At 40.7% G+C, this 26,112-nt stretch overlaps 1 protein-coding gene across 7 annotated transcripts in view; it reads left to right on the plus strand.

Annotated features, from left to right (window-relative positions):
* The window catches only part of szt2 (SZT2 subunit of KICSTOR complex), a 421,207-nt gene that overhangs the window by 217,794 nt on the left and 177,301 nt on the right, over positions 1-26,112 (plus strand). For all 7 annotated transcript variants that reach the window (XM_033622785.2, XM_033622790.2, XM_033622786.2 and 4 more), the window contains exon 49: positions 4,840-4,924. In XM_033622785.2, the coding sequence (XP_033478676.2) occupies positions 4,840-4,924 (85 nt within the window). The remainder of the gene's footprint in view (positions 1-4,839; positions 4,925-26,112) is intronic.

Below are 26,112 nucleotides of genomic sequence, written 5' to 3' on the forward strand. Positions count from 1 at the left end.
AAAACAAATGTACAGTTACTAAAAAATAATCTTCGACAATGCCGTCTGCAGCTGTGCTGATTTCATATTGAAACAGAATGCTTGATCATTAGGGGAACAGTTGCCGTTGTGACTGAGAATTATGTTATGAATATGAACAGTTCACAAGTTACAAATTACTCACTCCCATAGTTTTTTTGGAGCCTGTTTGCTTTTTGTAAACTTGTCTTCATTGGTGGCCCTGAAATGAATCAGGGCTTGTGTTTTGTCTAGTGGCCCTGAAATGGAACAGAGATAACAACATTACTTTCTTTTATTTTTTGGGGCTACCTGTCAGATATTCATTACGTTATTAGTTTAGTTTCATGTAGTATTGCAAGTATTATCACAATGAATACTGTAGTCAACATCCAGCAGAACTGGTGAGGCTGTTTACACGGTCTCACAAGTGTTATCTGGTGACTTTCATCCACGTTAACATTTCACTCTTTGGGTTATACGTTGATATTCAACCAAATAACCTGTAAGTTACCACAACAACTGACGTAACTTGTTCAGCGGAAAGTCACCAGATAATACAATCTCTAACGTTAACCTGCAGCTGTAACGTTACCAGCTGCAGACTCTACGGCTACAGGAGATGACACCGTCCGGTCATCTTACAAAAATGATGATGCAAACATTTCACGTATTTTAAAACAACATAACAACTACATTATCACTGAGAAAAATGACTTTTTGTAACTGAATGACAGCATACTCGGTTATCAGAGAACTGGGGTTACGTGCGGCGGGGCAGGCAAGCCGTCGCCCGTGACCAAAAATATGTGTGTTACACTACAAAGAGGTCTATAATCCATAAAATGACGTTAAACTAAGATAATGCAATGGTTATCATAATTTTAAAACAACTATTAACGAGGAAAATACTCACATTGATAACTCTGCTGCCTTAGCTTGTCACCGCCATCTTGCATTGACTGAATCGTCTGTACTTGGCTGGGTTCGGCTGAGCTCGGGGGATGATACGCAAAGGATTCTGGGATAGCACTTATTGCCAAGGGTGGTCCTGGAAAATCTTAAAAGTGAGGGCCATACAGCCCATATTCTTGACCCTCAACTCAACACTCTGAGAATCGGGACAGCACTAGCACTTCGCGGGAGCGCAGATTTTTGAGACTGAGGGTTAAGATTGAGGGTTAAGATAGGAATTGGGATTGGGCCTTAGAATAACTTCTTTGGCCTCGTATCTTTGGATCCTCACAATCATTGGCCTGGCTCTCGACTTCGTAACTGGCCCGACTCTGTGCGCAATTTCCACTTAGGGCTCAGCTGTAAGCTTTTTCCCTTTGAAAACTTCTTTAAAGAAATTTGACATATATGCAGTGGGATTACCTAGGCCAGTCCAAACACTCTCAAATTGAACCTGTGGCTGTGTGCTTCCAACTTTTCAGCCCTCTCTCTCAACTCCGTATTCTCTTTTTGGAGTAATTCATTTGAATTCTCCAGCGAGGTTACACAGTCCTCTATACCTGACAGAGACTGCTCAACCTCCGTGAGTTTCTTGTTGCAGTCTTTCAACTCTGCCTTCATGGAGTTAAGTTGAGGCTGCAGTTTATCTATAGCTGCTGTTATTTCTTCTCTTATGATCGAGCGCATAAGCGTCAGCATTTCACACTGCTTCTCGTCTGCGCTGTCTGCTCCAGCCATTGTACCTGTTGGACGCTCAGCTGAATCAGGTGTAACGCCAGGTGAAACTTCTCCAGGTGAATCAAGCTGGTACAGATTTCTCTTTCCTCCTCTTCCTCGTTTCTTTGGTGCTTTCACAGGCTAATTGATTCCGATGATTTGACCGAAAATTTGACCAAAGTTTTTCAAAAGTTTGTGGAGCTCAGCATTTGCTCGCTCACCCCTTGCAGCCGGACATGACGTCTCAACTGTTATAAACTGTTACTGAACTTGTTAACTGAATTTTTGACACTGCTTGTAAATCTTTCTTCACATGCAACTCTGGTGATTGTTGAAGTCATGTGTGGAGCCAGACTCTGGTTTCTTACTTGGCAGGTAGCTCATCCTGACTTGCTCTTCATGTCTGAGGTTGTGAGTTTGAGCCCTGGATGATGCAAAATGAATGTGCTAATGCCTGCTCAGACATTTTGCTGTGTGGATGAGAGACACATGATTTCCAAGATAGTTTTGATTCAAGATTTTTTAAATAGCTATGATCTGGGCACTTCTTCTGACAGACCCTCTTGTATTTCTCAGTTGTCTTCCTCGTCTTTTTTTCATCTACCTCTTTCTTCCCTCTGGGTAAAGAAAGTGGTAGTGAGTGAAGTTTAGCAAGCTTGTACACTTGCAGACATATTTGTCATATTGAATGCAATCTCAAACTGTTTGCCAACCATGTCTCGTCAGTGGAGCAGTTTGTGCTCCAGCAGAACAGGATTATATAAAAGTAGATGGTAACGCTTTACAATAAGGCGCACAAAATTAGAGTAGTTACTGAGGAATTAATGAGGAACTAATGACTAGTTACTGAGGAACTAAGATACACAAAATTAGAGTATTTACCGAGGAACGAATGAGGAACTAATGAGGAACTAATGAGTAGTTACTGAGGAACTCAGGTACACAAAATTAGAGTAGTTACTGAGGAACTAATGAGGAACTAATGAGTAGTTACTGAGGAACTCAGGTACACAAAATTAGAGTAGTTACTGAGGAACTAATGAGGAACTAATGAGTAGTTACTGAGGAACTCAGGTACACAAAATTAGAGTAGTTACTGAGGAACTAATGAGGAACTAATGAGTAGTTACTGAGGAACTCAGGTACACAAAATTAGAGTAGTTACTGAGGAACTAATGAGGAACTAACTATTAGTTAATGGTCAGTTCTTCATTAACTCATGATCAAATTTCATAGAGGAGTTAATCGTGACTTTATGATTAGTGAACTAGTTACTTCATCAGTACAGAATCATTACTCAATAACCCGTCCATTAGTTAACCTTTTTATGTCCTAAAGTAAAGTGACACATAATGAGTAGTCTTTAATTACTTCATCATCATCTTTACAATTAGTTCCTTAAGAAAAAAAATCACAGACAGCAGGATTCTTGAGAAGAGTTTCATTCATTGTTTTCAGACCACATACACATTAATATGATCATCCATGTTATTCTGTACAATGATGCCTTAAGGTGCTGACACACCAAACTGACATCAAAGAACTAGCGGCGTCAAAAGCCAACTGTTGCGTCGACTCACGTCGCCCTGTGTCAATTGCATTTGAACACACTACAAAGACTACATCCAACGGCCAAGTGGCACGTACGTTCTGCGCCTGTGTGAGAGGAAATAACTCAAAAAGGGAAACCGGAAGTCCCGCCGGGTCCCACAGGACCCAACCCAAATCTTGCGGGAGCGGGCGGTTTGAACTTTGCTGCGGGCGGGATCAGGCGGCTAAAAAAACCCACTGCGGGATTGGGATGTAGCCTATAGCGACAGGATGGAGTTAACAAATGTTGTGGAAAAGAAGCTCAAACAAGGTGTGAAGGCGCACTGAGCTCTCTACCTCCCAGCGCTCTCAAAGCTGGCGCGTTTCATCTTCAGTATCCCCACATCCAGTGCGCCTTCAGAGCGGACCTTTAGTGTCTGTGGGCGCATATTGGAAGAGAGACACAAGGGATTGGGACCGCAGTCGGTCAGCAACATTCTCTTCCTCCACAGCAATATTATGGCCAAGTGATTCATTTGTTAAATTCATTCGTTTCATTCGTTAACTTTGTTTATTTTATGTTATTTATTAGTGTTATTTGAGCCACTCACAGCCTACTCTCGTTGCTGTTTGTTAATTACATAAAGAGGAGTGATGATGCCGGTGTTATTGAGCATAGGCTTTATCTTTGTCTCATTAATGTTTCTTCAGGTCCCTCTTAGAAAAGAGACCTTAACCTCAATCACTGCGTGATAATATAAAGGTAGAAAAATAAATAAAATACAGAGGAGGAAAATAGAATATGAAACAGTCTTTATTTCATTAAAAACTAAATGAAAACAACGAAATAGGAGCGCTATTCCTGACCAGTGCGTCAAAAGACATGGAGGCCAGGGAAACGAAACAAACAACCCCATGAATCTCTTTATTAATAGCCTATAAAATGACATGTTTTCTCCTGCGGGACGGGAGAACACACAAAATCAATGCATCTCTATTATTGTGTGGGCATAAATTCTCAGAGTTTTGCGGGAGCGGGCGGAAGTGGACATACACATTGTGGGTGCGGGCGGGAGTGTAACACACACGTTGCGGTTGCGGGCAGTAATGGTCAGAAATTCAGCGGGAGCGGGCAGGAACGGGATGAAGAAAACAGTCCCGCGCAGGGCTCTGCTCTGTGTTATATTTGATCAACAGTTATCTAATCATCGCAAGAGGATCTGTGATAGTTCTAACCCACACATAATCCTTGAAACTATTGCTGCATGCTCAGTGTCTTAGAAGCAGTTAAAAAGTCTGGGTAACAAACAAAGAAAAAAAAAAAAAAAAAAAACAATGTAAGCAGCTGAAGAAGGATTTATTAACTAGTAAAAATATGTCATTGCTGCTTTGCAAATGAAAAATGCCTCCCTGCACTAATAGATGACAGTTTGACATATGTAAGTGCACTACAAACAGCTCTGTTTAATGTGATTTGGATTAAGAATGAATACATTTTAGATATGGGAGGCTCTGAGCTCTGCAAACCGGTGGCACAGACTGAGATCATTCTGACAAGTCTCATTGTGATGTATGAAATACATGCCGTCTTCTGTGGTTTGAGCTTCCAGGGATGCATTTACTCTCCTGTTCTGTCTACAGCACTACTGTAACCTGATCGGTGACTTGGCTGATGGTGATATCTACCTCTACAACAAACCTGGAGGCCAGGGGACTGGAGGCAAAGGTATTAACATTCCCCAAGCCCTGTCCTTTGTGTGTGTGTGTGTGTGTGTGTGTGTGTGTGTGTGTGTGTGTGTGTGCGCGCGCACGCACATCACCACAGTGACTCAATGTTCTCTTACTGTATTATCACTGATTATTAGATACAATGCAATGGCTGTCTAAGGGCCAGAACTGAGACCTCTTGAAGAGAAGAAACCCATTAGATCACAGATTTACATCCATGTTAGTGCCGAAATGATTAGTCGGTAAAGCAGTTATATACTCCCCCAAAAAAACCCTTTAATGGGGAAAACAATGGTAGAAACCTCAGGAAGAGCAACTGAGGAGGGATCCCTCTTCCAGGACGGACAGACGTGCAATAGATGTCATACAGAACAGATCAACATGATAAATTTGCAGTAATCCATATGACACAATGATACATAAAGGGAGACAGAGACAGAGTTGTTGCTCAGTTGCTCTTCCGTTTCTATCATCCCCCCCCCCCCCCTTAAAGGGTTTTTTGGGGGGGAGTTTTTCCTGATCAGCTGTGAGGGTCATAAGGACAGAGGGATGTCGTATGCTGTAAAGCCCTGTGAGGCAAATTGTGATGTGTGATATTGGGCTTTATAAATAAAATTGATTGATTGATTGATTGACTGTCTCGTTGTCGCTGAGATTTAAAAGTATCAATCAATCAATTGGTTGGCATCACCCTTTAAACTCTTGAACACTGATATCAATCAATCAATCAATCAATTTTATTTATAAAGCCCAATATCACAAATCACAATTTGCCTCACAGGGCTTTACAGCATACGACATCCCTCTGTCCTTATGACCCTCACAGCTGATCAGGAAAAACTCCCCAAAAAAACCCTTTAGTACTGTTTCATCTCAAATGTTGTGAACTAGCCTACTTCATTCTGATGATGTTGCTTGCGATTAACACTCCCACCTCTTTCACATGAACACACTAGAGGCTGGATAGGAAAACCCAGAGCTTTGTAGTACCTGTTATCCGGACAGTCAATGTTCAGATTAGCCAAACCCGATAATGAGAATATAGCCTGGGTAAATTGAACTGGCTTCGTAGTACTGTTACAAACAGTGGTGGAGGCCCAAGTGCAGGACACGGAGCGGGATGCTGTTTATATAAGGTCTTTTATTGTAAGGGGGTATTGGATGACGGGCTGATGGCAAGGGCAAGGAGATCCACAGTAGATGAAGGCAGCAGTGGTGTGGAGAGGCGGACGTGCAGGTAAGTGGATGGGTAGCGTGGCAGGCAGCTTGATGAGCAGGGAGCAGGTGATGGATCTGAAGCAGAGGAAAAACTATGTTAAACACTGAAAAGTCACAGGGAAGCAAAGCTTAGAACACTATAGAGTTGGCCTGAAGCGTACTACCGCAGCAGTGAAACAACAATCTGGCGATGAGCGGCTGGAAAACTGGGGTAGATATACCGCAGGGCTGATGAGCTGATGGACTGCAGGTGACTGGCTTGGAACAGGTGTGTCAGATCGGCAGTGACCAGGGAGCCGGAAGCAGAGGGACGCCACGCCCACCGCACAGACACACAGAGAAACAGACAGGGGAGCATAGGAGACACAAGGGTAGGGGAAACACAAGGAAAAAACTGGAGGTCAGGCTGTGGCCGCAACAAGTACAGGCCTCAGCTCCCTCTGAATGCTCCCTCACCTCTCCCTAAATGCTCAAGAGGACCTGGACATGTTGGTTTGTCCAACAGGTGTTCTCCATTGTTTTGTAATTTTTTTTTTTTTTTGTTACAACTTTATTTATCATTTTTTCCATAACGAAAATATTAAAAAAAAGTTGTAAACCCCCCCCCCCCACCAACTCCAGGTGGCATCCCCCACTACAAACATACAATCACACACACAACCAAATATACATAGGTCAAAAGCAATCATACACATGTGCATATAAATAAAGGCATACATGTCCCTTCCATCTGCAGGAATATACACTGTATCCAAACATAAATACCTAAAGAAGAAAATAAATACACAGATACAAAAAATAAATAGACATATACTCACACTAAGGACTCAAGCTAGTCTGTTTTGAATATTGCAGTTATAATACCAGCATTTTGGACCTTTTGAGAAAACAAACAAAAAAAAAAAGTACAAATGGATCCTGATAGTCATAATTTGGGCATCTAAAAATATAAGTCAGAAGTCAAAGGGAGACAACGAGTGGTCAGGTGAAAGGCAAGGCTCCTACTATGAGTTATGAACCGTGACCACGTTTTATCATACTTATCCTCCAGCCCACATACTGTATACCTAATTTTTTCTAAATCTAATCCCAACATCACCTCCCTAATCCAATGAATATAGATGGGAGGATTCTTTCCCTTCCAGTTCAGCAATATCAGATGACTGGCATGCAACAATGCATAGGCAATTGCATTTCTGTGGAGGCGGGACAACTCCAACTCGTCTCTAACGATACCAAAGATGGCTGTTAAAGGGTCAGGCCGCTGTGTTTTGCCAGGTATCGCCGAAAGCGAATGAAAAATTGGAGACCAGAAATTATGCAAAGACGGACATGACCAAAACATGTGTCCCAAGGAAACGGGAATATTGACATCTAGGACAGTCTGGTGCAACATTGGGGTATAGTTTGGTTAATCTATCATTAGAATAATGTAATCTATGGACAACTTTAAATTGGATCAAGCCATGTCTGATACAAAGGGAGGATGTATGTATACGTTGTATGGCATTTTTCCAGGTGTCTTCATAGTCGGTCTTCTATAGCTTCTCCAAGGTCTCCCTCCCACACTACTTTGGCTTTATCCCACGTATGAGGACAGTTATTCAGAAGTAATGCATATATTTTTGATATTGCTCCTTTATTAAATGGATTCATATTAAGGATACCAGGTGAGCAGGTGCTGTATGCTGGCTGTATCTGAGAACTTGTGAGCATGCTTGAGTCAAACCATAAGCCACAAATAAAACAAAACAAAAGATGTCTGCTCACCGGCTGGGGCCGTGATCTTCAGTGTGGCGGGGTATAAGAGGCCGTATTTCACGCCCGGACATCAGCGAAGCAATCTCCTGACCTCGGTGAAGGCCGCTCTTTTCTTCCTGATGGCGGCCAAGTAGTCTGAGTAGATAAAAAAACGCTTGCTGTTGTGGGAGATGGGCCTTCATGGTCTTTCGGAGAACATCCACCTTCTCCTGAAAGTAATGAAACTTAGCAATTATTGGCCTCGAGGCATTCCCATCCTTTGGCCTTGGCTGAAGGCTTCTGTGAGCCCGATCGAGCTTCGGTGTATAGCCGTGGCCCAGTGCTTCTTTCAGCAATTCGGCTACGGCATTCTCCGGTCGTATATTTCCAAGTCCTTCTTCCACGTCAACCAGCCTGATATTATCCCGCCGCTGTCGGGACTCCAAGTCCTCAGTCTTATCCGTCAACTGAGTTACTTGTGTGGACAGCGTATTGACTTTAGCTTCAAGTGCTATGACCCGGTTAGCATAGCCGTTAGCCCCGTCCTCAAGATCATCAACGCGTGTTGCAAGTGTTGCATTTTCCTTCTGCACTTCTTCAATTACCTTCGTAAACTCTGCATGCACGTTCAGGATTTCTTTCCTTAAATCATTCGCCAGGTTGTCTATTTACTCGTGCAGTTTACCTGCAGCCTCCATCACCAACGCATCAATCTTGGTTAGCTCACACTGCTCAGTTCGCTTTAGGGCAGCCATTATTGCGTCGGCGTCAGACCCTGTCTCCGTTCTCGCGGCCGGCTTCATGTCAGGTAAATCTGAGGCGTCCAGGCCAGACTTCGGCTTTTGAGACTTGGGCATTTTGAGCAGCTTTGGGCTTCAACCCTGAACAAAAACACAATTAGTTTTTGGAATGTAGCACTTTAGGCACACGTCTGTACCACGGAATAGAGGAAGGAAAGGAAGGATATTAAATAAATGTTCATTCTATGCAGAGCTCACGAAACCACGTCTTTACATGTTGCTGCTCAGCTGCGCCCCTTCGTTTTGTGCTTTGTTAAACTAGTGGTTGTCCTTGTTGATTAGGGCTGGGTATTGCCACTGATTTCCTGAATCGATTGAATCTCAATTCACAAGGTCCCGATTCGATTCGATTTTCAGATACAATCTGATTCAGTTGGAGATATTTCAGTTACAATACCAATTTTTGCAAGTATGTAAAAGAGAGTCTCAGAGAACCAATACTGTAAAACAACAAATTATTATTAAAAAAAAAGAATAAATTAAGAACAGAAATAAAATTGGTATTTTATAACTGAATGTTGTTGCTAGAGCGAAGTCAAAATATAAAATCAAGATCTCACTGGAAACAAGTCTAAAATGCAAATAAAATTAAAGCTGCAAGCAGCGTTTGGCGGGACCTCGCACTCGCGCCCGTTTCGGGCCCCAGCTTATGTCATCATTGTGAATTATTTAGAAATATCAAACATATTGCCACAAACATCAGAAAATCCTTACAGAGCTGAACGTTTTGATGTTTGAATGCTTTCTGTAGCTGTAGGTATGTAGAAGTGATGTCACAATATGCAAATTAGATGAGTTAATTTATTCCCATCAGATTCCTCTTACTTTATTTCGAGGCTGAGATGATAAAAACGGCACAAAATAAAAGAAATGTACTGTGTAAATATGTTCAAAAGGCTTTTTTACTGATATTTATGAAATCCAATATGGCCGCCGCCTAGTGACCCCACAATATGCAAATTAGATGAGTTAATTTACTCCCATGACAAACTTTGGGTCATGATGAATAGTTTTCTCATTTACAGTATGCCTTTATCTCTCACCACTTTCAAGCCACAGCCTTTTGAAATGTTGAAATGAATATTTTCCTCAATAAACTCTGGCACCTAAAGGGTTAAAATGGAGAATGTGGCCATGTCATGTCTACATGTAAGATTTAGACACACACACACATCATGTTTCTGTGAGTTTGTGTGTGACAGCGGTTGCCATGGTGATGAAGTAGGTGCACCTGGCAGAAGAGCAGAGAGAGAGACAGACAGAACACAGAGAAGAGAGCTCTTTTAGTGGAGATTTAACTCCTCAAACAAGTTCTTCCCATTCCCAAACCGCTGGTCCAATCATGAAAATAATGTGATGGTGAGAGAGATAAAGTTATACAGAAGATCTGTTTAGCAGCAGTTGAGCTGGCATGTGTGCGTCTTTAAAGCTGATAAAATAAACAGTGTAGGAGGAGATGTGTTTTTTTAAGAGCACGTTTGAGGTGAAATCTTACTTTGAAAGGTCAAGTAGCTCACTTCCTGTTGGAATTAGGTCATGGGTGTCAGCGCGTGATTTGTATGTCAAACACACCCGTTTTGGTTTGATCTTGATACGACATTCCTACGGGCTGCAGTGGCCAGTTTAGTGCACCTATGTGGCGCTGGAGAGCCCATTTTGGCACTGTAGGGGTTAATAATGTGTGTGTTCTGTTTCAAATGAAGTTTCTGCTGCTGTAATCTGTCCTTTAAAGATTGTGAGACACACAGACCAGAGAACCCTGTGGCTGTGTCTGTGTGTGCAGCCGTTGTCATGGCGATTAATGACTTGCCTGCACCTGTGGCAGACACAGACACGTCAGGAGAGCAGATCACCAAAGGCTGTTTATAAAGGGATTTAACTCCTCGAACAAATGCTTCGCATACCCAAACCGTTGGTCCAAGCAAGAAAATAAAGTGATTTTGAGAGACAGCCACGTCTCGTGAACGCGCGTGTCGCGTTTTATATTTCTCAAGTCAAAAATGTGGTCAGAGGAGCGAGTTTAAAATGTGTTGCACCCCAGCTGTTTCCAGAAATTTCTCCTCAGAGTTTACATGGGAGTGAATGAGAAAAAAATCAGCGCTCCCTTCGCTTTGGAGCCACTCAGCAAAAATGTGTACGTGTGACAGATTCCATGTCAACATATCTGTGAGCTGGACAAATTTTCCTACGTTTTGTGGTATAAATTGTGTCTGTACAGTGAAAATTGTGGCCATGACAGTGAGTTAAAGACAAAAGTTTTAGACGATTTTTAGAGCCTCTCCACTCTAGCTCACAGCATTCCGTGCAATACACACCCATTGTAAACTGAGAATTTCTCCACTTTTGCTCATGGTACTTTGAGAGGCACAGATGAAAAACGGTAAAAGATATGAAAAAGATGAAAACATGAGTGAATAGATGAGACCTGTGGCAACATTTGAGAGTTGGAATGGAGTCTGTAGCACAAAGTATGGAGACGCTGTAAATGCTAGAAAAAGCCCTAAGATTGGTCTCTTTCTCCCCCCTGCTGCCATTCATTTACTATGGGACAGCTTTCGAAGATCGTCAGGACGTTTTTCTGACGTCTCACCTTTAGGAGGCCATAAAATCCAAACTAAGCGAGTAATGACAAAGTTATAAATAAGATCTGATTAGAAGGAGTTGATCTGTCATCTGTGCAAGTTTGAAGCCGATTGGATAAGCGGTGTATGAGAAGAAGATTTTTTAGGAAAGGCAGTTTTAAGGCAAAATCTTACTTTGAAAGGGCAAATAGCTCACTTCCTGTTGGATTTAGATCAGGGGTGTCAGCACGTGATTTTTAGGTCTTCATGAGACGAACACGCCACTTTTGGTTTCATGTTTCTACGACGGTCCTACAGGCCGTGGCGGCCATTTTTGTGTGCCTAGGTGGCGCTAGAGAGCCCATTTTGGCACTTTAGGGGTTAATGTCATGATTTTCTAAAATTTTTCACCGGTTCTGATGTGCGTGCCAATTTTGGTGAGTTTTTGAGCATGTTTAGGGGGTCAAATTCCAGTTCAAAGAGGCGGCGGGAGAAAGAATAATAATAATAATAATAATAATAATAATAATAATAATAATAATAATAAACGCAGCGAGGACTGGTCTGTGGGAATAAACACAGCAAAAAGTATAGGGGGGGTCCTTGCCTTCGGTGAGGACTGGTCTGTGAGTAGTCCACTACTGTTGGAGTCGGTCCACAATAAACCCACGCAGCAAAAACAAGAGGGTCCTTCTGCCTCTAGGCTCGGTCCCTAATAAACGCAGCAAAATCGCAGTCCTCTGCCTCTAGGCTCGGTCCCTAATAAAGCATATTCCTGACATCACAATACTGAGCGAAGTGTAGAAAGAATGAAGAACACAGACATCAGTCAGTATCATTCCTCGTTTTCTCTCTGCTCCTCCCTCTGCTGCTGAGATTCACTGCTTACAGGTGACTTACTGTTAGTAAGTGTTAAGATACATAGCAAACTAAGCTAAACAGTTAAACATAAACAGCTGTTGTTTCAGCTTGTTAGTAACAAATTGCCTTTAGCTAGAAAGCACTCTGTGCTTGTTTAAACATAATATTAGCGGTGGTGGATGAGAGCAGACTGAAATACTGCTTTTCTACATGTTTGTATGTGGTTAAAGAGGTGTATTGACAAAGTATTTACTTTTTCCATGTGGAGGTTTTATTGCACTCACAGTAACAAGCATCGTAGTCTTTAGCTCAAGTTATCTTCACTTCTCTGTCTCTACCGCGGCATCTCTACTCCATGTTTGTGTGTTTGTGTGTGTGCAGCAGCCCCAACGCACAGACAGGAGAAGGACAGGCTGCTGCTGCATGATAATAAATTACGCCAAAACATAAAAACAGTAAGCTAACAGTTACAGATAAAAAGAGCCGGTAACGTCTGAGCTTCTCAAGACTACGGTCGTTATTAATTTAGCTCCATGGCTCATTTACTACTGGCGAGATTAGTGGGGTTAAAGCTTCATACATTCATCGTGGGAAAAAGCTATATTAAGAGATTGATCACGGATTTTACGAATCGATATCGGGTCATTCAAATGAAGATCAATTTGAATCAGATAAATTGATTAATTAAACCCAGCCCTATTGTTGAGACACATAGGGTGGTATTTGGGTGATTACTGTTGTTGTGTTTGTTATTTCCTTGTGATTTCATGTTTGACCGATGACAATCAGCAGCACTGCCAGCAACCCCTAAAAAGTACCTGGAACTTACCTTCAGAATCACCTGTGCCCACGTTTAGTTCCAGGAGCTCCAAAGAAAGACCCGAGACAATGAGCTTCATTCACCAACTGTTCTTAAAAAGGAATTTCTTCTTAAAACCTACTTACACAGTTTTTAAGAGGGTTCTGACATTCACCAATATTTTCTTAGCTGGAAATTGTTCTTAGGTAAGAACAGAATCTATGCATACTCCGGAGAACTCTTAGGCACATTTAGTGCTGACATGTTTGTACAGAGTAAGTGGTTATTGCATTTCCTTAATGCTACAATTGTATAATACTATAGGATTTATATTACAAAAATATTTTTAGAATTTATAATATTTTTAATTATTATTTTTAATATTTTACAAAAAGCTTTTTAAAATAAACACTACACTAACTTACATCAGTTATGTTAATGAGAACCATGCCATCTAATAATTAGTGACTGATCACACCAGAAAATATAACTGGGACAAAAAAGAGGAAGCATCGTTCCAAGTAAGTTATCACCTTAATAGGCTGACTTAGCCTACAGAAACCTTGCATGAGTCCACCCTCACTACTCTCACTTTGAACAGCGCCGTGGCGCTCATCTCTGTCCTCAGTCCTGAAATTTGTGCTACTATAATGCCTGAAGTTTGCGGTTTGCGGGTTAGGGTGGTTGATTAACATGTATTTTTAGCACCTCATACATCTGTTTATATTATTTTATATCCACTCCTGATGCAAATAAATGTGGCAGCTCGTTTGGTGTTCACTTTCTGCAGAATTATTTGAAAACAAAGGGTTTTTTTTATATTTGGAGTCCTTTGCTCCAACCTCTTTAGACTCTCAGTTGTGCAGTCTTGACGTAATTCTTTCAACTTAACTTCTTTAGTCTCTGTGTGTGCACATTGCCCTGCAGTCTTGTGCCCAGTTATGGGGATTTGTGGGTGTTTACCTATGCTAACAAGGGTCAACTGGCACACGCTGTCAACTTTCATGATTTATGATGGTAAGAACACAGGTGCAAACAATTCTGAGGTTTAAAACATGACATGAATCTGACGTAGAGGTTTTGTAGGACTTTTCTGAAGAACAAATTTAAGAAAAGAGCTATAGGTGAATGAGGCCCAATGACTTTGTTTTCCTGCTGTAGAAAAGGGCTAAAAGTATCCACACGTGAAACTGTTTTAAAAAACTAAATTATTCATGTGTAATCAGGTCAGGAAATAGAGCTCAGATCACAAGAGACAGGCATTTGAAAGAAACATAAATACTGAAACCAAGTTTGTATCATCTAAACTGGATATATTCTCTTTTTTTCCTTTGTATTAGTGCCAAATATTTTCTGGACTGATAGATTTTGTTAATCTACTTCATACTATAGATGTTAAATAAGTTATTTTTGTTTACTAGGAGCAAATAATTTCTTGGAAATGTTGCTGTAACCTCAGGTTTTGGCTGAGTTGTAGTGCTTCACTGACCTCTCCCTCCTACTGTTGAGCTGCTGGTTTAGAGGCAGTATGATATCATCGGATATGCTGACAGTTTATTTTCCTATTACTTTTCCTATTTATAACTCCCATATTAAAGTCAGAATACATTTTCCTCTGCCTGTCTGGCATAACAATGTACTATAGTCGTCTTCTCTTCACTAGTCACACAGTGCTTGTTTCTCTGATGAGCGTCAGCACAATTATTTCCTGACGTGGCTCGATCTTCTCTCTGTGCATCAAACCTCATGCTTAGGCTCCTAACCAGACACTTCACACATTTCTCTATCTGTTGACATTGGCCTTTCTTGTTCTGCTCACTGTTATTACAGGCATACATTTGCATCTAGAAAGCCAACCCAATCTGCTCTCTTTCCAGAGATGACCTGCCCCCTGCATGAAAGCATCTCAGCTGTCTCGTTCTTTATGCGATGTTGGTCGACAGCTACACAAACAACACACAAATGCTGTGTAGGTCTACACAGAGATTGTATGAGACTAGCAGGAGGCTGTTGCCCTGGTAGCCCAGTCCTACACTGTGGTCACTTGTTCATGAATGCCAGGTGCACAGTCAGTGCAGTATATATTCATACTTGTATGGAAAATGATTTACTGAGTGTTAACAGTACCATATCTAATTATACACTTGATGCAAATCAAAATGAAATGAAGTTCAGCTAAGCTCTCTGTTTGTCACTTTCCCTCTCCATTTATTTTCCCCACATCCAGAAGGCATCATTGCCATTTCATATTGCAATACCTTCTCATTTATCAATACGCTCACACTATCTATTGGCATTTGAAGTTAGGTAGGTAGGTAGGTAGGTAGGTAGGTAGGTAGGTAGGGGAGTGCTGCTGCTGGAATTGACTCTGTGACTGAAAGGTTACCCTGTTCATTGTGAACATGTGGCTGTGGAAAGTGAGTAAATAAGGTCTCAATCACACAGAAAGCGTTTTAGCAGCTGGAGGTGGCTTTTTGTAATTGTTTTTAAATGATATTTAAGCTTTTTGCTCGCTGTTTTTGCATACTACATATGCTGCGTGCCTCGCATTTCTGCGCTCTAGGCGCCTGCCGTTTTTGCTGGAGTGCTCTGAACTCCTCAAGCTGAAAAAACTTCAGCTCAGAGCAGAAAAGCGCCCCACATCATCTGCTTTTTTCTCATTGTCTGATTGGATGATTCCAATTTAAATTAAACAGTAGATATGGATTGTGGTTTACTGCACTTTGCAGCGGCAGCCTGGAGACGGGCCTTCACTTACCGCTGAGGTTTGAGACCCGGTTTTTATTTGACCAGTGATCGTCAGTTATTGCACCATATGCAAGCCTTAACTACAACTAAAATCACTGCCAGTCTGTTGATTTAAAAAAAAAAAAAAAAAGTTTTCAAAATCAGAACAGTTCCTTTAGGCCTGGGCCACACTGCATGCGTGAGCAGCATGTGACAGCTGCCTTGCTGAACTGCTGCAGCTCACACGCTTGCAATGTTCATACATACAGCATTGTTGGTGTGGCACTGCTGCAGAGCTGCCTACTGTTGTATCTACTGTATTTTCACAATTAAGTGCCAGTACTCCACTCATTTATGAAGCTGTGCAAGCCACTGCATTGTCAACAACACTGTCATGCAAATTTCACAATAAAAAGCCTCATGTTAACAAATGAAGGGATTCTATCCACAGAAACATTGTCAGCTTTTTTATTTTAAAAAGTGAACAGCAAAGGTTGAGTGAAAGTAATTGAATGATCTAGACATTGAAACTGTAGTGAAAGGTGACATAACGTGAACATGATTAGCAAAAGACCATTTTCACTGTCTGTTTTTGCTGAGAACCATGTACTCAGCATGGAAAATAATCAGCAACCTCAAAATATCTAGATGCTCTGCAGCTGAGCAGCAGCTAAGCCGCGTCTGAGCACCACTGATCACATGGGTGGTATGGCTGCCGACACACATGCACTGCTAGGCAGGCATTGTGGCCCGGATGTTACTCTTGACGTCTCCGAGTGGGCAGAAAGACTATGTGAACATACATGCACTGTATGACAAGCTTAAGATGGACAGTGTTTTGTTACTAGTATTGTTGAAAACAACCACATCATTAAGCACTGAAGCCGACTGATGTTGACCTTTGGAGTTCAGTTGTTAGCTATTCAATTTGCTTCAGTAAACTACCTTGTAAGTGATGCAAACTAATGTTAGCATCACTCTTTTACTTGGTGGATGTCTGTTTGCTAGTTCAGCAAGTCAGTGTGACACAGAGGGCAGGCCTATGCTTGTAGCCAATGTTGCAGATGTGGATTGTTGCTCAGGCCCATGGCTCTTATTGTGTTGTATCTCAGGCTGTTAGTCAATGGCTGTCCAACCAGTTGCAGAACATAGAGAACAGAGACATTGCTCCATTATGTAAATGCAGTTTAAAATGAAATTTTAACTGTCACATTAGTGAACACTGAAATACCAATTGGTTGCTGTAACCATTCCGTTGGCTCATGCTGGCTGTGAAGTGACTGCTCTGTCGCACAGCTCTTCATTCCATGCAAAAATGTATTCAAAATTTTAGATGAGGTTAATCGGAGGCTTCAGCAGTCTGAGATAACGAAATGAAGAGAGTATCTTGCAATGGTGGTGTTCAGTACAAGATTGCTTTTTGTGTTTTCCCAGATTCAGATTGTGTTTCCTTGCTGTGCTGTGTCAGAGGAAAACTTTCTGCTAGTCTTTACTAGGTTTGTAGTTGGAACATATTAGCTTTGACAGATGCACTTCAGTGACTGTGTGAAACAGTGACTGTGGATTGTGCTCCGTATCTTTGATGATGTGGTCATGTTACGAAGCAGTCATTTCATTGCTTAAATGGACAGGATAAAAATAGTGGTTGCAGACAAACAGCAACTGTGAACATATCTTTTCAAACTACCACATGCAGAATTTGAAAATGTGTGACTTTGGTATCCCCACTGTTAGCGTCATAACTGCAGACTGAATCTATTGAGAAGAATGGACTGATTGCAAAACACACGAACTGCACCAGTTTTTATCAGAATTGTCTATTTTTTCTACTAACACAGACATGCAGTGGGAATCACTTGGAAATTTTTTAAAATCTTATTTCATTACATTACATATGCTGACTTAAAGTCTACCACTAGAATCACGGAGTTTGCTTTTTTTCACTCTTGAGAGGAGATTAACAGACTGCATGTTATTGTCTTTATTTCTTAGTAATTTCAGAATAAAAGTCTCAGATTTTGTTCATAAAACTAATGAATGTAATTAGGATGCACAAAATCAGCCCGTCATCTGTATCGGCCGGTGATGGCTTTAAAATTACCTATCAGAATTGGATAACAGGCTTTTCTTTATTTTGCACAATGAGTGAATATCACATGCATGTTCTGTTTCTTGTCTCCATCTGCTGGTGGGCCATCATGATTAAAGTATGCGTGTATAACATGATGTTAATTCCACTACAGAAAAGACTTGATGATCACTAAAATTAAGTGGGGAAAATGTGAATATATTTAAATCGGTATGGCACGTATAATTGGCATTTCGAATACCTGCAAAACATCCAATATTGTGCATCTCTGAATGTAATGGTATTGGTACTCGGTTCATGAAAATGCCTCAAGTTTATCCATCCACTTTCCTTACTTGGCTTTTCCATTCTTTGGGCGAAAGGGAGTAAAACACTGTGAAAAAGTCATCAGGGTATCAGAGGGCCAAAACATCCACCTATGGGCAGTCTGTAGAAGTGGAAGAAAACCACAGCACACTGAGGGATTCTCACAAAAATACATGCAGACTCTACACACAAAGGTCCTGTGAGGATTTGATGGTGTGGCCCTCTTGCTATGAGGCAACGTCACCTGTCAACTGCAACTGCTGGAGTTTAATGATGTTAAATTGGATTGAAAGTGAATAAATGAATGCTACTGGTATATCCCTAATGCTCTTCTCTGGGCATCTCTAATGTTGACCCAGGTACCATGTCGGAGCTGGTTCAGCAACTCTTCCCACCTTCTCAGTTTAAAGGTACTGCCACATGTCTTCCTCTGTCTTCTTGACCTTTCACACACACCGTGTTGACTGAAGCCCATGCTGCTGCTGGCCCCATGTGCTCTGCTCTTGGCCTTTTTTACTTTGCAGTGCTGTACCTCCTTTAATTAAGACTTTGCAATACATATACTGTATGTTTTTTTGTTTTGTTTTTTTTAATTGTATCTTTGAGTTGTGGCGTGGACCTCTTAGGTGCATGATGCAATGTTTCTTGAGTTTGAGCCAGTTTTTCACTGGTGTTAAGCTTACTCAAAACACTTTTAGTACAGCTTCTCTTTCATTTCATTAAATCCCTGCAGCCACCTGAAGGCAGTAGAACACATACTGCATAGAGACAGAGCACAACATGTCACACTCTGAAAACCATGTTTACTGCAGGGGAAAACAGTCCATGCCACAATATGCAACCAATGGCTGACACACTAACAGGATGCCTGTAGCCAGCTGAAAACATAAGATTTCAGTATGTCAGAGGATTATTATAGCACCCTGTGTTTACCAGAGAGGAAAGGCTATACTGACAAACTCAATATTATCGCTTCTCTGTGTCCTCTCTTTACCTTTCTTATCTCTGAGAAATGATCCCACTGAATGGCCACAAGTGAAATACTTTGATATCTAATACTGTTTGATGGACTAAGCAGGTAAAGTCATCATTCAGCTTATCAAAGATCAGAACCAGGCATAACAAAGCCTAGTAAACTTCACCCTTGACAATTTGTCTGACCAAATTAACAACTCTAACTTATTTATGAGTGTCGGGATCCTACAGTTTCCCATTCCCTGCTGATGCCTCATGTCCTGTATCTTTTTCCCTCTTCTTAAAGCCTCAGGTTTTTTGGTTCGGCAGCCTTTAAAAATGTAGTTCTGGTTCTTTAACCTGTTGGCAGTATACGCCATATAGTGTTACAGTCCATGCCTACATTCAGAGCGAGGGGGTGACGAGGAAGTAGAACTACACATGGCATACGCGAAAGGTACGGTCCAGTACTGCGTACCACTAAAAGATTCAGTGGCGGTACGCAGTACCAGGAAGAGGAGAGCAGCTACCTGCTAAAGCCCAAATTCAGAACCAGTCACGGCCGCACTTTAGGCCAGAAAATAGATCTGCTAGCAATATATGCACTTTTAAACACCACTTTGTCCGTTTATTAATTGCTTTTAACTTGTTCCGAATTGCTTCTGAACCGCCCGTGCTGTGTTTTGGTCCATGCTTGACGGAGCCTTGTCCAGACATATCCCTCTCTCCCCCAGCCCCTCCCCTGGGAGAGAGTCAGGTGGTCTCCTCTGAGCCCAGCCTTTGAGACGTGCAACACTCTATTAAATGCCATTCAGTTCATCAAAAAATTTTAAAATCAGTAGCATAATAAACAGATATGTTCCATGTTATTTTGTTTAATTTCAACAACACAGAGAACAACTTGAACAAGCTGTGTGTGTGAGCTAACAGTCAGGGATTCACTCTCAGCAGTACGTGACTTCCGAAACACAGCGGTTAGGGTGCGTTTGATATATTGTACTGGCACGTAGTGTTGCTTTCGTCAACGAAAAGTATGACTAAATATCGTCGTCAACGAACCTTTATCACGTGACGAAGACGAGACGCAACGTAAATGGTGGTCATATGACGATAACTATAATTAAATATATAATGCAATATTGTTGACGAATAAAAACGAGACTAAATGTGGTTTACAAAATAAAACCTCTGCTAAAGTGTCTCTTCATTTTCGCTGACCAAAACGAGACGAGACGAAATAACGTTATAATGTTTAGTCGCGTTATTATTATTATTATTAGTTTGCAGTATTTCTGTTTCCTAGGCTGTGCGTCGCACTGCGCAGACAGATTACAGCTGTGACGATATACAGTACAACATCACTTGCTCTCATGTGATATTGCTTTTATACAACAGTTCAACAACAGCTTAAACAGCAATGCTGAGTAAGGAAATGTTAACAAAAGGTGATGAAATAAATTATTTAAGTATGTTATGTAGCTCTGTGAAAAAAAAAAACAGTTCCCCCAGTCTGTTGCCAGGCAACGCGGCGCACACACCAGGAACTCACAAGCTACTTTGAAGTTACATTGATCTGCAGCTGTGTAACTTCATCCAGTTTGGCTGATAAAACGTTGGCAAACCTGGATGTTGGCACAGCTTTCCTTTTCCTCGTCCTCTCCTGACGACCTCTCATAATTTAATTCAAATGTAATTTTGGGGAAAATATCCATCTTCTTGGTGTAACGCTATAGTGTTAGTTTGTGTCAATGTAGCGAGTGTGACAGCTGGTTAATTAACGGCAGTGTTTATATTTATAACACCTGTGAGATGAGTGATTTTACTGTTACAAGTCCCAGTGATGTTATACTCTATGTCAGCACTCACAGACGGCCTCTTGTCCAATCAAATTACTCAGTCGGAACTAACTGTTGTATAAATAAATATATATTTAGCTCTAACTGGGAGCTAATTTAGAAAAGAAAATTTTGGTTTGATTATACTATACTAGGTACTTATACTATATTGACTGGGTATAATAGAATTGCATCACTAAAAAGAGACTAAAATACAATTTTCATTGACTAAAACTAGACTAAAATGTCATCAGTTTTCGTCAACTAAAACGAGACGAAAATAGTCATGGATTATTCTCACTAAAATAAGACTAAAACGCTCAGACTTTTAGTTGACTGAAACTTGACTAGACAAAAAAGAGTATGAACGTGACTAAAACTAATAAAAACTAAAATGACAGTTTGACACAAAGACTAGACTAAAACTAAAATTAAAACAGGCCACCAAAAACAACACTACTGGGACGTTTGATTTTTCCACAACTGGACTACGGACATCAAAAAATGCCGTTTGCACTGGGACAGGACAAACAATACATAAAACTAACAAAATTCCACACATTCTTGTGGTTGCCTCAAATGCTGTCAGCGTGATTTAAATAGTAAATATTTTAATAGTTCATTGAGTTTATTGCAGATGTTAATCGATGTTTTTCACAACGAAAAATAGGTAAAGAGGAAAAGAGAGAAAGAAAAAAATGCATGAAGCGAGGAGAGGTGGACAATATGAAGCAATTAAGGTTTTGGTAATAGTACCGGCAAGAATTTCAAACTACTTTCACCCCTGTATAAAAGTAATATCAATCTGTTGATAGAAATGTTATTTTATATGCAAATATTTTAATTAAGTATTGCTTATTTAAGTACATGGGATCTTAGGATTTTTTTTTTTTTTTTTTTTTTTTTAATTGTAGTATCGACTTTGGTATCGGGAATCGTGTAATTTTACTGGTATCGGGTCCGACTACCAAATTTTTGGTATTGTGACATCCCTAGTTATAACTCTCTATTCTGCTATTTATACAGGAGACATCAGATTAATACATCTTAACCCTGTGCATCACAGCTTCCATTCCATGGTTTAATTCCAGATTTAATCCAATTAACTTCAAATTTTATCTGTACCATCAGGTTAGAGCTATAGTGCGTAACTTCTGTCGCCTCCCAGCGGATAATGCGTTATTACAACTAATAAGCCGGCGGCACTTTCATGTACACAGAGTAACACTCGCCAGTCGTCACACACCGTACACAGAGTAGCACTTGCCTTTGTGGTAGGATCCACTTCTGAACCGTGTCTCGGCCGCTTCTCCGCCATGTTGCTTTCTCTTTCTACCTGCACTCTACCTCTTGATATGACACTCTCCGCTCTTCCTCCCCCTCCCTTCTTGTTGTGAGGAAGCATTTCCTGTGCGCCAGCGCGGGAATGTCGCTGGTCCACACGCAATGGTATATATTGAAAAATACCGCGAGATGTTAGAGGAGCCGATCGGCTTAATCAGCATTGTGTCACCTCCTCTAGTAGTGGCTTGGGTGAAACGGACATTTATGGACCTGTAGAAGTTACGCACTATAGCTTTAATAAAAAGCCGTAAAAAAACTGTGGCAAGGCATCAAATTTCCATGTTTCACCAAGAAACGGGAAGTGCTTTGTAACTCTCCTGTAGATGGTCAAATCTGACCCAAACGTCACGTTTGATAAGTTTGATAGTTATAATTACACCTACTGGCAACAGGAAATGACTGTTTTAGTACTGTGTTGTACATCTCCTGTCGGGTTGACCAAATTCATCTCAAATTAGGTGATTAAAGCCTTTAAACCTTAATGTTGGTCTTTGTTAAGATTGTGAGTCTTCATTGAACACCATTTCCATGGGGACGCATTATTTGCCATGAAACAGGCAGTAGTTTTAACTTTGGTGAATATTTTTCAGTCTACCCCGACTTTAATGTCCAGGCCTGAAGACATCAGCATGCCAATTAGGTTTCACAGTCTCTGCGCCACCCACTGGAAACAGGATGTAAGCCTTGTTTGACAATAGCATTTGATTTCAGGGGCGATTGCTCTGAGACAACAAGGGAGGCTGAACTTCCCCTAAAATTTCATAGAAGAAATGGCCAAATATGCACAATTGAACTTACATTAAAATAAGAATTTACATTGCATTAAACGTGCACTAGGATGCATTTAACATCACAACTATGATGTTCAAACATCAGCTGTTTATCACCAGTTTTCAAACGTGACCTCCCTGTCATACATTCTCGTGTCAGCACAGTGGACCCGGAGCCTCCAAGCATTCCTATGAGACGGCGCTGAGCAGGTTTTTTAATGCAGCAAAGCGACACAGTCATTGGATAAATGCAACAAAATCGTCACTTCCAGGGAGGCTCAGCTTCCCTGGGACCTAATGGAGTGGTAAGTGGGAGAGGACGCTCGGTGTATGCATGATGATTGGAGGAATTGTCTAAAAGGCTGAACCCCTTTGTGATTGACAGTGCTAAGCATTTCAAGCTCAGTCCCATGCGGAGATTTGTGAGTGGAGTCTTCTGACAGAGTGCCATCCGGAGTTCCTTATTTCCATAAGCCATATAGCTCATTTTCACCGTTTGTACAGTACACACACAACACACACTGTAAATAAAGACATAAATGTTGCGTTATTGAGTTTGTACCCTGTTTAGTGTCGTTAGTTGGTTCGTTTGTACGTTGAATCACAAAGCTGTAGTTGTGTTGTGTGCGTGCAGTTGGTATGACAGGTTCACAGACCATGTTCTGCAAAAGCAGTGGAGGGCAGAATTCATGTATTAAAAAATGTGTGTTTCAGTAATATTTGAGAATGTTCAGAGAATGTTGCTATATATAGCACTGTTTGTTACCTGGGCCAGTGTTAAGGTGCTGCTCCTTTCAGGGAAACTTATTTTGAGAGAAAATCAGTTCTGGTGGTGTAGACACAGTTCAGGTGTTTAAACCCATCTGAAAATCTTTGAGGTGTGTTTTGCTGTGGTTCTATGGCATGAGTGTGGTTGAAAAACGACTTCAATTAAATGTTCCTTTTATAAGTTACTTCCAAGCTACAATATGACAAATTTTATGATGTAAACTTAAAGTGAGCTTCCCCTGTTTGAAAGACCAGCAGCCGCCACTGTTTGATTTGCATAAAACTTTACTGTACATGGTGTGGTCCACAATTCATATACAGTGACATGAAGTATATAACTATGTTCTCTAGCACCACAAAGTGGACACAGGAAGTGGTAAAAAGTTTGCAACTTGTCATTTACAGCGCCACCACACACAGTAAATGCCATCTCATTCCGTCACTCAGTGTGTGACTTTCACAGAAGACATAAGCTGCATTGAATGGCGAACCTCCAGTACCCCCCAGTGTGTGCAAAGGTACAGGGGCTCATTCATAGCTGCTTGTGGTTTTAATTCTTTCTACATTTTTTGTTTTATTTTGCCCAAGCCTTTTTTTTTTTAAATAACCTATTATGACAGTTTCACTCTGTTTTCATATAGTGTTTTCATATAATAAGCCAGAGTAACCTTGAAGTGAACTGTGTCATTGCGAGACGATGCCGATCTTGAGTCACATATTAATTGCTTTTCATCTGCCCTGCTCATTTTATTGTTTTTTAGTGTTTATAGTAACTCGCATTTTGGTGAAATAGACAGTATACTATGAAAATCACGCTAGTATCAGAAATTGCCGTGTTTTCTTTGTGGCATGTTTGTTTTGAAATGGCAAACGTGGTTTCTGAAATGCTTTCGTGTCTCCTGTTTCTGCTGCCTGTGAGGACAGGACATCCAGCTGGCTCCATGCATGATGCTGCTTACCCACTGTGTGCATAATAGCCAGTACCATGTCAAAGCCAACACATCCAGCACTACTGTCTTGCAGGAGTGGTTTATAGGCCAACTAGCCCCTGGGTCCTGGTGAAGCATGTCCACTGTTGACATTTGATGAGAAACTTTTTGGAATGTTTTGGCCTCATGAGGCCATGCTATATATTCAAATGTATTAAACTGTGTAAAAAACTGTTTCCTTTTCTCCTTTTTTAAAGTTTAGGGTTCTTTTGTCCCAAAATAGGTTGCAGTTTTTTGGTCCATACAGCATATGGGGTTGGAAACTACCACCACCCGCCAGCCAGTTGCTGGTAAAAAATGTGACTGCCAGATTTGCTTTACTCACCAGCCAAAAAAATAATAAATAAATTGAGTGGCTGGTAGTTTTTGGAATCTACCAGCCACGGTTGCAGTTGGACACTGTAAAGACTGTTGTCATATTGCAATACATGTTGTATTGCAATATGACAATATATTAGATAAATACAGCATTGACACAATCATTGTATCAACTGAGGATACAGTTCACATTTGACTAACCTGCTAGCTTCCAGTTGGGCCAAACTCACAACCGAGCTTCACAGAATCATACTGTGAACTTATCGATGATAGTGCAACCTTTTTATTTTATTTTACTTTACCTTTATTTAACCAGGAAGTCCCAATGAGATTTACAATCTCTTTTACAAGAGAAACCTGGCCAAGGTATCAGCCAATCAAAACGTATTAAAATGCAAAAAATACAACATATATTACAAAAATCCACAATATAACCAAAAACTATTCAAATATAGCATCACCACATTCTTTATGATGCCCTCAAAATTTTCAATGGTGTTTCTAATAGGGGTGTAACGGTACACAAAAATCTCGGTTCGGTACGTACCTCGGTACACAAGTCACGGTTCGTTTTTTTTCGGTAAAGTAATGAAAAAAATAGACAACTATTAAATATCTTTTACTTACTGGTAACCTTATTAAAACATACCACCACAGCAGTTAACTCTTTTTACACAATTTTTGAATGAAACAAATATATATAAAATCCTGCTTTTTCACATTGTTTGAATGAAAATAGAAATATAAAAGTGAAAATAAAATCCTGCTGTTTTTTTTAACACATTTTTTGAATGACAACTATAAATTTCTGCTTTAACAGTTTTACTCAATTAAAATAAAAAGTATAGTGCAGCTGGTCAGCTTTAAAGCCTGCTCAGATTCAGTTTTACTAGGAACTTACTTAGCTTTCCCACTTTGTTAAAGTGCAGTAAACAAAACATGCTTATATCTAAAGTGCAGCTTAAACAGTTTTACTCAGCTCCAATGGCGTTGGTTATTTCTTTAGCGCGATGGTCAGGGAAACGCTCTTTCTTTTTAAACGACGACGATATCGTAGTTTGCACCAGATTGCTTTTTCTAGTCGTGCCGGTTAACGTTCAAACTCGG

Source organism: Epinephelus lanceolatus, chromosome 6 (assembly GCF_041903045.1).
Source record: "Epinephelus lanceolatus isolate andai-2023 chromosome 6, ASM4190304v1, whole genome shotgun sequence".
Lineage (NCBI taxonomy): Eukaryota > Metazoa > Chordata > Actinopteri > Perciformes > Serranidae > Epinephelus > Epinephelus lanceolatus.